This window comes from Rhea pennata, chromosome 9 (genome assembly GCF_028389875.1).
Source record: "Rhea pennata isolate bPtePen1 chromosome 9, bPtePen1.pri, whole genome shotgun sequence".
NCBI classification, from domain to species: domain Eukaryota; kingdom Metazoa; phylum Chordata; class Aves; order Rheiformes; family Rheidae; genus Rhea; species Rhea pennata.
In genome coordinates, this window is record NC_084671.1 from 17,601,416 (window position 1) to 17,615,546 (window position 14,131).

At 34.3% G+C, this 14,131-nt stretch overlaps 1 protein-coding gene across 2 annotated transcripts in view; it reads right to left on the minus strand.

The window, feature by feature from the left end:
- Positions 1-1,091: 1,091 nt before the first annotated feature.
- PLS1 (plastin 1) overlaps positions 1,092-14,131 on the minus strand; it is a 45,554-nt gene continuing 32,514 nt past the window's right edge. Inside the window, exons 10-16 of one of the 2 annotated variants that reach the window (XM_062582432.1) lie at positions 13,270-13,465; positions 9,276-9,354; positions 7,297-7,411; positions 6,419-6,552; positions 4,712-4,835; positions 2,553-2,677; positions 1,092-2,065 (exon numbers count right to left, since the gene is read on the minus strand). In XM_062582432.1, coding sequence (XP_062438416.1) covers positions 1,930-2,065; positions 2,553-2,677; positions 4,712-4,835; positions 6,419-6,552; positions 7,297-7,411; positions 9,276-9,354; positions 13,270-13,465 — 909 coding nt within the window. In that variant the 3' untranslated portion in view covers positions 1,092-1,929. Of the gene's footprint in view, positions 2,066-2,552; positions 2,678-4,711; positions 4,836-6,418; positions 6,553-7,296; positions 7,412-9,275; positions 9,355-13,269; positions 13,466-14,131 lie in introns of those variants that run through there. The other variant, XM_062582433.1, reaches the window with a different exon arrangement.

A 14,131-nucleotide genomic window follows, 5' to 3' on the forward strand; every position in this document is an offset into this window, starting at 1 on the left:
GCGGGCGGGCGGCGCCCCGCGCCACGGCCCCGGCCCCGGCCCCGGCCCCGGCCCCGGCCCCGGCCCCGGCCCCGCGCGGGCTGAGCCCTGCTCTCCTCCCGCTCCCGCTCCCGCTCCCCCCCCGGCCTGCGAAGCTTCCTCGGGGAACAGGACTCGTTTAGTCTTCAGCAGCCGCGTCTCAGTTACCGCTCCTCGCACTCTTACGCTGAGAAGCACGAGGGGTTACTTCGTAAAATCATTTCAGTTGAATCCCAGTAAGTTCCGAGTAACTTTGGATATGAAACAACGAGCCGCGTAATTTTAGTGCCTTTTCCCTGGAGGCAACAAAGCACTACAGCAATAGTTTACACAACAGCAAATACTGAGTCTTGCGGGGGAAACTGCTGAGGGCCTGAGTAGATACTTACAGTGCTTTAGAGCTGCGTACCTCAAGAAGGGAATACGTATTCCTGCAACGCAGAAATTAAATAAACTTCAATTCAGTATGTCTTGAATGAGGTTTTAGACTGGTTGGCTCCAGGAACAGGGCAAAGAACCTCCAATTCTATACAACATAGTCTTTGTTTTGAACTGGGGATACAAACCAGGTAATTATCAAATATTAGTAATTTATTATTGTTCAGACAATATGAACCAGTAAACAGAGACAGAAGGTTGTAAATCCAAACATTTAATTCTCTGCAACTCCTACTATCCTCTTACGTAATAGAAACAGATGCATCTTCTTTGTATCAACATCTGTGCAAGTTATTCACAAGGTAAAAGCTCAGTCTGACTCCACTTGTGTCTATTTTCATGAGTTGAGAGAAAGAGTAGCTCCATGCATTTCTTTTAAAAAAATTTTTAGTTTTTCTTTTTAGCTGTCTCTTACTTGCTTGTTTGGCTTATGGTAACTGTTATTAAACATTAAGCCACAGAATCTTTGGCTAATATTTATAGCTGCAGAGAAAGGAACACATATATTTTCTTTTAAATGAATATGAAAATTTTGAAGTTCATCTCACCCAGACAATGTATGAGCCTTTCTAGCAAAACCTTGGCATATATGGAATGTATTTTGGGAAAATCAAAGGAACAATCCACAAGAAAATGAAATATATCTGCATCCCCACAACTGGACGAGCCAGCTCTTTATTGTTTTCTTATACAGTATTTTATTAAAAAAAAAAAGTTTAGTCCACTTGTAAAAAGTAATGTATACGCAGATCTAATAATACACAATTACTTTTCTGCTATTTCCTGTTTTTTCTTAAGACACAGACCATAAAAGTTCCTGCTTAGTCACAGAACAAATTACTACTACATATTTAAAGTTTGTTCCCCAAAAAATGTTTCATCAACTTTATTACTATACGAGCTTGTCATTATAGTTTTCAGATGTTATCCAGCATTCACTTGCTTTTGTTAAAGTCAGTAGCAAGACTCTCATTGACTTCAACAGGAATTAAGCCCTCACAGAGTAAGGCAAGGATGCTAACTTTTATGTGGTTTAGAGTAATATGATAGATAGTATTGGAATGCACCTTTACACAGGTATGACTACATGTAAATTACACCCACAAAAATCAAACAATGTTTTGTAATAGGTCCTGAGATAATATATGTAAAATGATGCAGATTCTTACATGTTATGGAAAAATAATATGAATGAAGCTTAGTTGACATGGTTGATTTATTTTTTTAAAAGCAATACAATTTTGTGATCTTAGTTTGGTATTGAACATGTTCTAAAAACAGTATTACCCATAAATAATCAGTGTTCTGAAATTGAAAGAAATCTAATATAAACACATTATTAAAATATAATTACAGAGTGTATTTGTGCATACAAATTTTCTCTGGTTTTATACTGACTAAGCTTCAGAATTCTGTAAACTGTGAGGCATTCATTGTGCTTAACATGGCAGAATATTATGTGCACTTTCTTCATTATTTTATTTTGTTTAGTCCTCTTCCCATCAAACATGCAAACACTGTCATCACCATTTTGGGCTTCACTTCAACCAGATCATCTGGGAGAGCATATATACGAGCACCAATTTTTCGAGCAACTGAAATTGCATACCTTGGAAAACAAGAGGAATAAAATAGTTATTTTATTTGTATCTGCTAAGGTGCTCAGATTCACAACAACTGATTTTAACAACAGGACATGCCTATTCAGTCAGTATTAACACTCTTGGACATTATAATGGATATTATTGTGAAAAAGGTATGTATTAACAATCGCACTGGCAGATGTTTTGATGTTTTGTTAGTGGTTATCAAAGTATTTATTTTTCCTCAAAACAGAATGGGTTATGGCAGGCTAAATAACTCAATTGCAGTGGAGCAGTGGTATGTCATACTAGTAGTGAATTTGAGTTCATATTTTGAATGTGATAGAAATATAGCTTTAGAATATCTAAAATGTAATTTATTCTATTTGAAGCAAATCAACTTATATTAATGTAAATTCTCACTGTTAACAAATGAATAAATCATATTCATAACATCACACACTCATGCATTTCCTGCACTTAAGGAAAATAAAGTATTCCTTCAAAACTTACTTAGCATTATTCAATTTATCTTCATCAGAAAGGTTTTCTCTTTTGACCATTTCCGGGCGAACTGCTTTTGGTGCAATTGCATCTATTAAATCTAGGACAGGTAAACTAGTGCTAATTGATTTGTCCTAAAGAAAAAACCAAAAAGATTAATATGGAGTTTATTTGCTTACATTACTCTGCCTTCATAATGGAAAAAAAAAAATTAAAAAAAGCACCCTACAGTACATCTTATATATATACTGAAAGATAGTAGCATATTTTGTTGCTTTATTGCATGAGTGTTTTTCTCCCTTTATGAGGCCTAATGTTCTTAGCACATGGAATCTTTTAAAGGTTCTCGCTGAGTCTTGATATTATTACACAAATGCAAACAGCTTAAATTGAGTGAAAGCAGACCCCTCCCCCCCAATCAAAGGAAGAAAAGAACCTTTGAAAGAAGTCCAAGGACCAAACTAGTCAAGACAACAAAAAGTTGTTTGCATTCCTCTACTACTCTAATTCTTCTCCTTTTCTCTTAATAGAACTATTATGGCTTATGATTCACTCTTATAGTTTGGGGGACTCTGATGGTATTCTGAGCTACTATAGCTGTCTGTCTGTGTTTTGTCTTTAATACATTGAAAAGTGTTTTCTTCTATTCTTAAAATAGCAGGTACTATTGCTACAATTATTTCTTCCCAAGTGTTAAGACCGATGAGGAGCCTAGTACGAGATAATGTCAGACCAACAATCAGCAGCCAGTGCCAGTGTGGCTGGCTCTGTTTCTCCAAAGGCTTAGCACATAAGCCATATGATGTATTTGCATTTACCACCAGGTCAGAGCTATGATTTCAAATTCTTTGGAGTCCCATAGAGCTTCCACATTAATTATACATTTAAAAGTAATGTATACATTTCTTTGAAAACATTAAAAAGCATGGGATGTCTCCCCAAGACCCTAAATCCAAAAAACATCTTTGTAATTTTTATCATCATTTACACTGCTACCAATAAGACTTTGCTTTCTTCGTCCAAAAACAATATCAGAGACCTCTGTTTCTCTGCTAAACAATGTACTAGCATTAAAATATAGACAAAAAATCAAAATTGTGGAAGTGTACTACTGATTTTTGACAACAGTGATGTAAGAGATATGCTGAATAATGCCTCTTTAAATCAGTAGCTCCTTATCTTTATGGTCTATCATCAGTTGATTTACCTTAAAACAAAAATACTCTCCTTCCCCCCATCCCCACCATACAGATATACAAAGAAGAAAGTAAGAAAATATGTACTGGCATTTTTTAACTTATTTATACCAGCATTATTACAATTTATGTAGAAATGAGAGAAGAAACAATCCCACTGAAGAAAATAAGATCAAGATCTGTCTAAATGTTCTGCAGTGAAAGTTAAATATTTTGCTGTATAAAATTTGGTATCACCTTTTGTCTAAAGCTTACCAAATTCAATTTCATTACACAATGAGATCTCAATTATTTCACCTGCTAAGCTCTTACATTCCTCTTGTGAACCACATCACCATGTAACTGTTTCAATGGATACAATGAACCTGTATTAAAGGGCTACAATTTTGTGAAAATATCAATCTACTCTGTCTAAAGAATGAGATTCACACAGCATGACACACCTCTTTTTATATTTTATATATATATACACACACGCACACACACACGACGTATGTTCTGTTAGCTCTGGAGCATGTCAGCAGTGTGCTAGTTAACTTGGGCTCCCTCTGCTGGCTCTGCCACAGCACACGAGTAAGTGATCTTGAACAGCTACTTCTAAAAAAATGGTGAAAACATTTTTTCTGAGTATTTCCAGAATTGTCTTTCATGTCCACAAATATAAGAGTGCACAAATCCAAGCATCTGGGAGATGTCTGACATGCCATGCCTAAATAAATTCAGTGAAAAGTCCCTTTGAAAGTTTAGCTAAAAAAAAAAAACAAACAAAAAAAAAGATTATAATTTCCTTTTTGTTATTCCTTATTAATAGAGTTGTGGAATACTTTTGAAGATGTACATCTCAAAAATATTTCCTGATCACGTTATTCTAGCTAATGAGAGAACCACTGTTAAAGCCAAACTGTTAACAAGATCAGATTAAAAATCATAGATTTAATTATATTTGGAAAGAAGGAAAGTAAATTAGATTACCTTGAAACTGGTAATTGAAGTTTTCTTATTTGCATTTGTAAGTGTCTGATTCACCCATTTAATAATAATTTCATCATTTACTTTTTCCCCCTCTCCAAGGTCTGATAATACATTTAAAGTATACCTTGAGTAAAGAAAATAAAAGACAGAATCTGAATCAACTGAGTGATAGAACACTTCTCTACTAAATAAAAAAAAGCAAGCTATAAACAAAAGTAAAATATTACTTCAGAGCAGTAACAGTGCCAAGTACTCATCTGCATATCTTTACCTTATAAACTAGTTCATACTTTAAAATCACTTTTTTAGTTGTTGCAAGAACAAAATTACATCCAAAAGCCTATAATATTTACTGTTACCTCTTCTTTCTATATTTATTTTATTCAGCACATTATAATTACCTTTACTTTGTAAAGTTAAGTGGTTGATTAGCATTCAGTCACTTTGAAAACTGAATTAGAACAGATTGAGAAACAAAAGCATAGTGTTTCAGGGCAGGTGTAAGAAAATTAACTTATGGAATATATTTTCTAAAAAAAAACATTCTTTATTGAAATTAATTTATAATACTATATTTTTTTCTCATCAGTGCACTAGCAAGATCTTAATTTTACAATAGTTACATTACTACAACTGTGATGGCCTAAAAATCTGCCCCATTCCCTACCCCTAAGAAGTCTGTAGCATAGACTGGCTCTTCCTACTTATCTTCTTCCACCTTTTTTTTTATTATTATTATTAAAAATATTGAAATCACTCCCTGCATAAAGAAAGGTATGGAAAGAATGGAATCTACATGAAATAACGGAGTTTTGTGCTTTTGTACTTGCTGAACAATTTATAATTTTGAGATAATGATTATTTTCAACACAATGTTTAGTATATGAGGTTTCCATTGATTCTACCTAAATACTTGTTTAACAATAGACAGACTATCATGGCTTCAAACACAAGACTATATATAAACATCCCCCCAAAAAAGTATAGAAATTTATCTTGGAGGAGTGAGATCTTTAGACATAGCTCTCTAAAATAATTGTCTTATTTTAAATACTCTAGCAAATTGCACTTCTGTCAGCTCCCAATTTGTTATGCATTTTCTCAGTGTTCCATACTACAGAGGAAACGCATTAAGCAAATTGCCATATTTCTTCAAACACTATTTAAATAATCTGTAGTAGTATTACAGCCTCATCTGTTAATGATGGTGGTATTTCCAAACAAAAAGTAAGCCACCAAAAAACGTCCACAACAACCCAAAACAATACCACAAAACATTGTGAAGGCTGTTCTTTGATTAAAGCGTTCAAAAGATTATTCTGTTATATTTAAATCTTCGAATGAATATAAATAGCTAATTTTGACCTTAAATTTAATATAGATTAATCTTTTCTTCGGTATTTCCTGCAGCATTAACTCACATATAGAATGATTGCTTCACTGTATATCCATGTTACTTATATTTTAGGCCAGTCTCTTTATTGTAAAGTATGACATTTTACTCAGATTATGAAGCATTTGTACCTGATAACCTGTACACCTCCACTAAAGTGAATGCACCTGTTAATATTAGATGAGCTGAACACTTCCCTTAAATTGCCTTGAAATGCATTTTTCATATATACATATATAAATATTTATATACACACAAACACACATATATACAATGTACATATTGCATGTACTGTATCTAGAAAAACAAATTACCTTCTCATCAGTTGCCATACCAAAGCCAAAGTCAGCGTTCGATTACCCTCATTTAGATCATGTCCAGCAATACCAACCAGGGAGAATTTGGCTTTTGTCTTCCCAAGTTCTACTGCATAATTACAATTCTCAATCTAAAGCATAAATGTTTAGAGTTTACAAATAATGAATAAATCCTTGAATATTTCTGTAATTCAGACGTATCATCTATATGTATCTGGTTTAGTATAACCCGTGGTGAGATTTAGGGCTAGAGAAAGATTTTTAGCCTTTCTATACTATGCTGAAATCACAATGCAGCTTTACTGTTCTCAAAGATAAAAACACACTATGTAATATTCCAGTGATGATCTTATTTCACACCAGAGAAAATCAAGTTCACATCAACTAAAGTCAATGAAATAGTACATACTTGTATCAAAACTGTACTTTAAAGCATATTAAAATGTAAGTTTTCTCTCTCTGTTTTTGGCTTTATAGAGATCACAAAATCCAAACTTTCCATTAGTTGTTTTAAGACTCGTTAATTCTCCTGAAAGACTATAAAACTGCGCTGGGAAGGAAACGTCTCAAGGTATAAGAACATCAGACAAAACAGCTGTGTCAGGCTTGAAATTTTTACTTAAACAGCCAAGCTAGACACAACATTAAGTATTATGAACAATTGTCCACATTTAGAAGCCAAAGTGATACATTTGATAAAACAGCTCTTTACTCTTTGAAACAATACCCAGAAGAACATCCCCCCCCCCCCAACCCCACCACTTTTTTTCTTGCCAGGACTGTTCCAGTATCGCACAAATCGGCCAGTCCGGAATACTGCAAACAGCACAATGGAAGACAGTGAAACTGGACTGTATTAGAGAGTATCCACGCACCTTTTTCATATTACCACCTAGTAAAGGGTAAGGAGGTTTGTTGACGTGGTTCCAATCAACCAGCACGCGAGTCATGTCATACAATTGGAAGATTATTAAAGCATCAGAGAGGTCACTAATCAGAGAAAAATAATGTTTTAATTACAAAAGTTCAAGTTCACAATGACAGTTTTAACCAGTACTTCAGACTACTGGAAAAGTACATTAAGCCACTGAAAAAATACTGTTACCTGAGTAAAACATTTTTCAGTCTTTGAAGAAATTGGCCTATCCTACTTACTGATTCCTGACTTTACTTAAATCAAATTTTATCTTCAATTTCATTATTTTCACAAATCTCAGCAAAATAAGCAGAGCCACTGTTTTTTTCCAACTTTAATTAAATGATTGCTTTCATAGACATAGAGTAGGTATAGATAAAAGCATCTGGGTAAACAGATATTATTTGTTGATTTTTTTTTTTTGAGTGTTTTGGAGCTTTCCAAAATGTTAAATATTCATGCTTAACCTGCACCTACAGTCTTAAAGACTATATACTTATCTTGTGAAAGAAGTATATTAAGGAAAATTATTACTTTCCTCTAATAAATTACATTCCTGATCATCTCCTGCTCATCAGCTGAAATTAGTAGTTAGCTGTCAGCATTCTCCATTTTAGGCTATCTATAGAGAATATGACTTCACAGAGGTGATAAAACAGAAGTAATTAATTATAGGAGCAAATATACATGAAAACAGATATTCACAGTTGCTTCCTATATCCCATCTTTTATTGGTGGGATTTAAATTAACTGCTAGCACAATTTTAAAGTGATCAGAAACATCTAAAGAACACACTAAAAAGTCTTTCCTTTTGTGGATTTTCCACAGTAAAATCAATTTGTTAATTTGTTTAAACTGATTTTTAGTCTATTACTGGAATAAATTATAAATTTATACTATAAATATAATGTATGTCTTGTAAATTATATTCACATTTCATTTTTATAGCACATAAATTACTGCTATAGGCTTTCCCCTTTGGGTAGATACTCCCTCACAGGTGGAAGAAACCTTTACTTAATTAGAAATAGCTTTCAGAGTATACTTCTATTTAGGAAAATGTGAGAATTTGGCACATCAATCTGAGTAGTTCATGAGATGGAGTAGGATTTTGTCTGTCATTGGAAGCTAATAAAACTCATCTTGACCTGCATTCTGATACTATGGAATAAGCGTAGCCTAATTTACAAGCATACCTATAACCACGCTATGTTACAGTCTATTCACCAGACATCTACACTTCCTTCTAATTCAGGATTACATTATTGTTTTAACAGATTATATGGCCCTGTGCATTCCACTAATATCTTTGATGAAAGAAAATAAAAACATGATTTTATAAAACACAGATTACCCTTTTTTGTTCCCCCCAAACATAATATTATTTAAAATACTAGCAAATAAATGGAGTTTATCCTATTATCCTACTGATAATATATCCTATAGGATATATAATCCTATATATTATTATATATTATTATAATAATATATAGGATTATATATATATCCTATATATAGGATATATAATCCTATATATTATTATTATAATATATAATAATATATAGGATTATATATCCTATAGGATATATACCTAAGGATATTGATATATCCTTATCCTATTGATAAAATATTTTGATATTTATCAAAATATTGATATATTAGGTCTATTATTTCTATATCTTGAGTCGAATTATCTAAATCATCTACTGCTTAATGTGATTCTACAGATCAGTTCCGAAATTCCTCTTGTGGCTATGTCGAACAAAACTTGAAAGTCACTATTCTAACAGAAGAAAGACTTCCCTTTCTTAATGCTGTTACTGCACTATAATAGATCCTCAGAAATATCTACTTTATTATGTCTAAGGGAGATTAAAAGATTACTGAGAAAGAGTGAGTGAGAGAGAGAGAGAGAGAGAGAAGAAAAAAAGCCTTACCTGTATAAGTGGTTAACATATGGGCTTACACCCAGTGAATTCATCCAGTTCCTAAATGTCCTTTCTTCCTTACTTTCTCCTGTATCAAAAAGTGTAATTCTATATAAATTACTTGGACAAGGAATGTTTAAATGACTCACATATGTACAATCAGCAAGTTACTCTAACTAGCTCCTGCACTACTTTTTTTGTCTTAAATTCTTAAGTTATATATATTTATGTTCCATAATTTAAATTCAGACATTTCTGTGAGAGATTTCACCTCTAAATTGATATTTTTCAGAACTAGAAATATTCATCCTACTGTTTTTTTCCTTCTAAATTATGAGGTATTTCATATGCGATTCAAACTAATGTTTATTTCATTACTGTATTTCCTTTATTTCATGAAATCACTAGAAATCACTAAATGATAAAAGAAATACTATTCTGCAAGGTCTTCAGCAGTCAGCTTTTTTCCACATTTCCACATTTCTTTACACAATTGAATTTAAAAGACAATGAAGGATTACATTTTATGACAAAATATCAATGACTATTTTTCTATTGAAAATGTAAATATCAAGCAGAAGCATAATACAAAATAAATGATACATAGTTATAAATAACATAAGAGGTTATAAAATTTTGAAGCAAGTCTTTTTTTTGTGAAGTTTTTAGAATTACTGATTTTTGGGTTAGTGTGCAGTGTCTAAAAAAAAAATCTTTGTAAAGTGCTTTAGGGCTTTGTATATTGGAAAGACAACAGCTAAATTATTTAATGAAATCTTACTAAAGAAAGCATAACTACTCAAAGAGATACTCAGCAACTGCATTCAGACTAAGAATTTTAGACTGCATGCTTAATACCACAAAAAGAATCCAAAGTAGACAAGCAGGAGCAAGAACATGCAAGGTGGGAAGTGAACTTTTGGCTAGCAGGAATCCAGGAACTAAAGAGAGCATACTATATTTAATATGACACTCTAAACAAATCCCTTTGTCATGCAACACATAAGCATTCATAAGTTTTCCAGATGGCTGAGAACTGACCCATTTTTTCTCTCCATTCCTTTATTTAAAATATACCTTGTGATCCTATTAGGAGCATATCTTCTGCTGTGCGGTGCAGCAGATAGCCAAAACCATAGGAAAACTGCAGGAAGGGGGCAGAGCTACACAAAAGGAAGAGGAGCAATTTGGTAGTATCCTTCATATTGCCATCCTTCTTCTCTGAGATCATTATACTATGGAATTGAGTGGATAGTAGCCATAAGGATGAGGTCAAGAATTCAAAGGGCTCCAAATATTTAGATTCTCTCTGAAAGACAACAGAGATGCAGTTGTGCACCCCGAGTTCAGCTGGCCTGAACAGTAGTTAACTCTCTCACATTAACAGCCTTAAAGGCTGCCAGTGGGCTAAGCAACAGCAGCAGAAGAGACACCATCAATACTGGAGGATATGTGGGTGGGTAGAAGTCCCTCCTCTTTCTCCCCTCAAGAACTCAGCCTTCTGTATGGATTACATACCAGACTCTTCTGCCTTCCCCACAAGGGAGAAGTCCCATGGAGCAACAGCAACACTCAATTAAAGGCCATGCAATTAATTACTGAGGTCAGAACTTTTCTTTTTGCCCACCAAGAACCAACTGTTCCTTTTGCTGTGTATACCTGAAGGATGTGATCTCTGCATACAGAAGTGCACATCACCAGACTTACTAAGCATTACCAAAGTATACAGAGAAGACTGCAATTTATGCTCAATGTTCATTAGCTTAAACCAAGCAAACAAAGAGAACAGACTGATACTTTTGGGAAAGAGAGGGAGGAAATCATTGGAAAGATAGAATTTAACATAAGAAAACTAGGACTCCTGAGAAACTCTACTCATCCACATATCCTCACCCATTTACAGGCCTAAATCTTTAGATCTTGGTTCATGGAAAGGCCCTACTGGTTAAATCCACAAAAAGAACTTTACGGCATTTGACTAGGGCAAGTCTTGCCTGATTTATACACAGTGTATACATAGGGGTTTTTGCCCCTCCCCCCTTCTTTTTAATTATGACAGCATATTAAAGCAATAGAAAAATACAAGAATAATGCAAAAAAAAATCAACCAGAAGAAAAGGACAGAGATGATTAAAACAACAGAAAAAACAAGACAACTGCAGAATAAACACTTTCATGAAGTACAGAAAAGTACTAAATACAGTACCTACATTAGGAGGGGTCAAATCTGCATTTCATGAAGCAAAATAGGAAAGCATTATAAATTATGAGTCAGATTACAATAGCCCATCTGTGATGAAACTACAACAAAATCAATGTCTTATATTTTATATAACAATATCTTGGAAAAAAAAAAAAAAAAAAAACACAGCAAAACCACTAGCTTTTACGGAAAAAAAGCGTAAGTAACAATATTGCCTTTTGGCTGAAATAATTACTTTGATGGTTTGTATCTAAAGAGAGCATACTATATTTAATATGACACTCTAAACAAATCCCTTTGTCATGCAAAGTACAGGAATTATTGCCAGTACAGGAATTATTACATGCCAGTACAGGAATTATTATTTATAGAAGGGGGAATATCTTATACTTGCCCCTAAACAGGTAACAGTGGCATGATTATGCCACTGAAACGTGTACTATAAATAGTAGTTCAAATTTGGCCAGTACTTACCATTACAAAGTCTAGCATTCAGGTGCTTGCAACTTTTTCAACCTGTTTTGTCTGAGACTTTGGTATCATCTAAATATTTTAGGAAAGTTCAGAAACTAGTTCAGCTGTTTGGTATCATGCCAATGAAAACCCTCCTAAATTTGACCAACTTTCCAGTATTTCAAACAACAGCTAAGTAAAGATTTGCTGCAGCTGCAGCTTTATGTTCAGAAGAGACAAGCTGAACTGAACATATTCTACCTCCATACAGCTCTTGCACACATTTACAACAAAATTGCAGCAGAGGAAAAATAGGCCTTTACTTCATTCATTCTTCTTGGACATCAGAGACTGCAATGACAAGGTACATCACAGCTGAAAAAAAAGAAGACTGCCTCCTGTGCTCTAACACTTCCTCCTCAGCGAGCACGCATGAAACTAGAAAAGGAAGCCTGAGACAGGAGTGGTCTGGAGGATGCAAGATTTGTGGAATAGGGATTTAGCCGAACAGACAAGTTGTGGAGAGAGGAGGAGCAAGGAATACAGACTCACCTAGATGGTAAGGAAATCTGATAGGTATAGTAAGAGGAAGGCAGGAGCAGGCAGTGCAGAGGAATGTGTAAACATTATTGGTGATTCTCCTGAGTGCAGCAAGCCTCATTCTCACCACTCCTCTGACATCAACGAACAACTGCGAAACACACTGGCAGGAGCCGTTTTATTATCCTAGATTAGCTGGTCCACAAAAAGGATAACAGCCACAAATTGCTACCAATAATTAGTGATAACTAATTATCTTTAGCATTAAGAATCTGAACTGCACATTTAAAGTTCCAAACTTGATACCATAGGATCAATACAGCTTGCTGATCCAGAAGCCTCTTTTTATCAGTTTGTTGCCTTTTAAAACATCAAACTAATATGCACAATATAAATACAAATATAAATCATGAAAAGTATTTTTAAAACTATTACAATTGCATAGTCAAGCACTTTGAATTAGGAAAGCTAGAATTTGCATATCTGCTAAAATATAAACAGTGTGAAAAGCAGCACAGGAAACTAGAAAGGAAATGAGAAATTTTTTGCTCCTATAAATGAAATGATAGAAGACTATTCAGGAATAGCCTTTGGTCAGGCCAGTACAAGCGAACAAAATTCCACATTCCAGTATTCACAGTAATGGTGACTTCTACTACCAGCTTATACTGAAAGCAAATTAAAAAGCTCTACGTAACTGCTGCTAACACAAGCACTATCACATAGGGATTCTATATTGCAGCCTAGAAGGAATACTTAAATTGAAATCTCTAAAATTATCTCCTACATGCTTAGCAAGATGAGTACCTTCTAATAAATTGAGGTCATATGCTGAATTGTCAGGCTTGTGTAGAGCTGGATATGTGTTAAAGAGATTTGCAACAAAAGCCATATTGAGTTTAGGGTTGCCTGCAACCACATCAGCTGGAGTGACAAACTGCCTGCAGCCCAATTTTTCTGCCTGTTGGAGCATGTATTCAGCCCTCTTCAAGTCACTTTTTTCCTAAAAAACAAACAAACAAAAAAGTAAAATCAAATTAAAAATTAACTTGTAATGAATACTGGCATGTTCCATTCTTTTCTTAATCTGCAGTCTGATAAACCTTTAAATAATAAGTGCCAGTCTCTCCCATTCTCCCCCAGTGCTTTAGCTTTTCCCTTTTCCTGTTTTTCCTTCTCGCCTTCACTTCCATGGCTGCCCATTCAGCATGCCTCCTGAATCACAGCAGTAGAAGCAGCAGCCCGAGTGGAGTGGTTTTATTTCTGTTTCCAAGCTGTTGATGTCTGCACTGCATACAGTCTGTGATTCATATGCCATAGGTTCACTACCACTGCTTTAGATTGACATCCTCAAGCATAATAATTACCAAAGATGCCCCAAACCATATATAGGACTCTGAACTTTTCAGAATGTGATACTCTACCACCTTGTTTTTCTTTGAATATTTTTCCTCTGAATCTTCTCAGTTTGTAACCTGTGTGTTATAAGTGAAGTTTTTTAAAAAATAAATTACGTTGAAAAAAAATCAGTCTTCAAAAACATTAAAAGCTTTTAGAAAACACAAACATAAATTGTAGAAGATTTTTGGGGGCACGGGGGGGTGCAACCTTTTCTCACCCCCTCCCCCAAAACCTCCAAAACAAAAGCAACAAAAAGATCTCTTTTCAT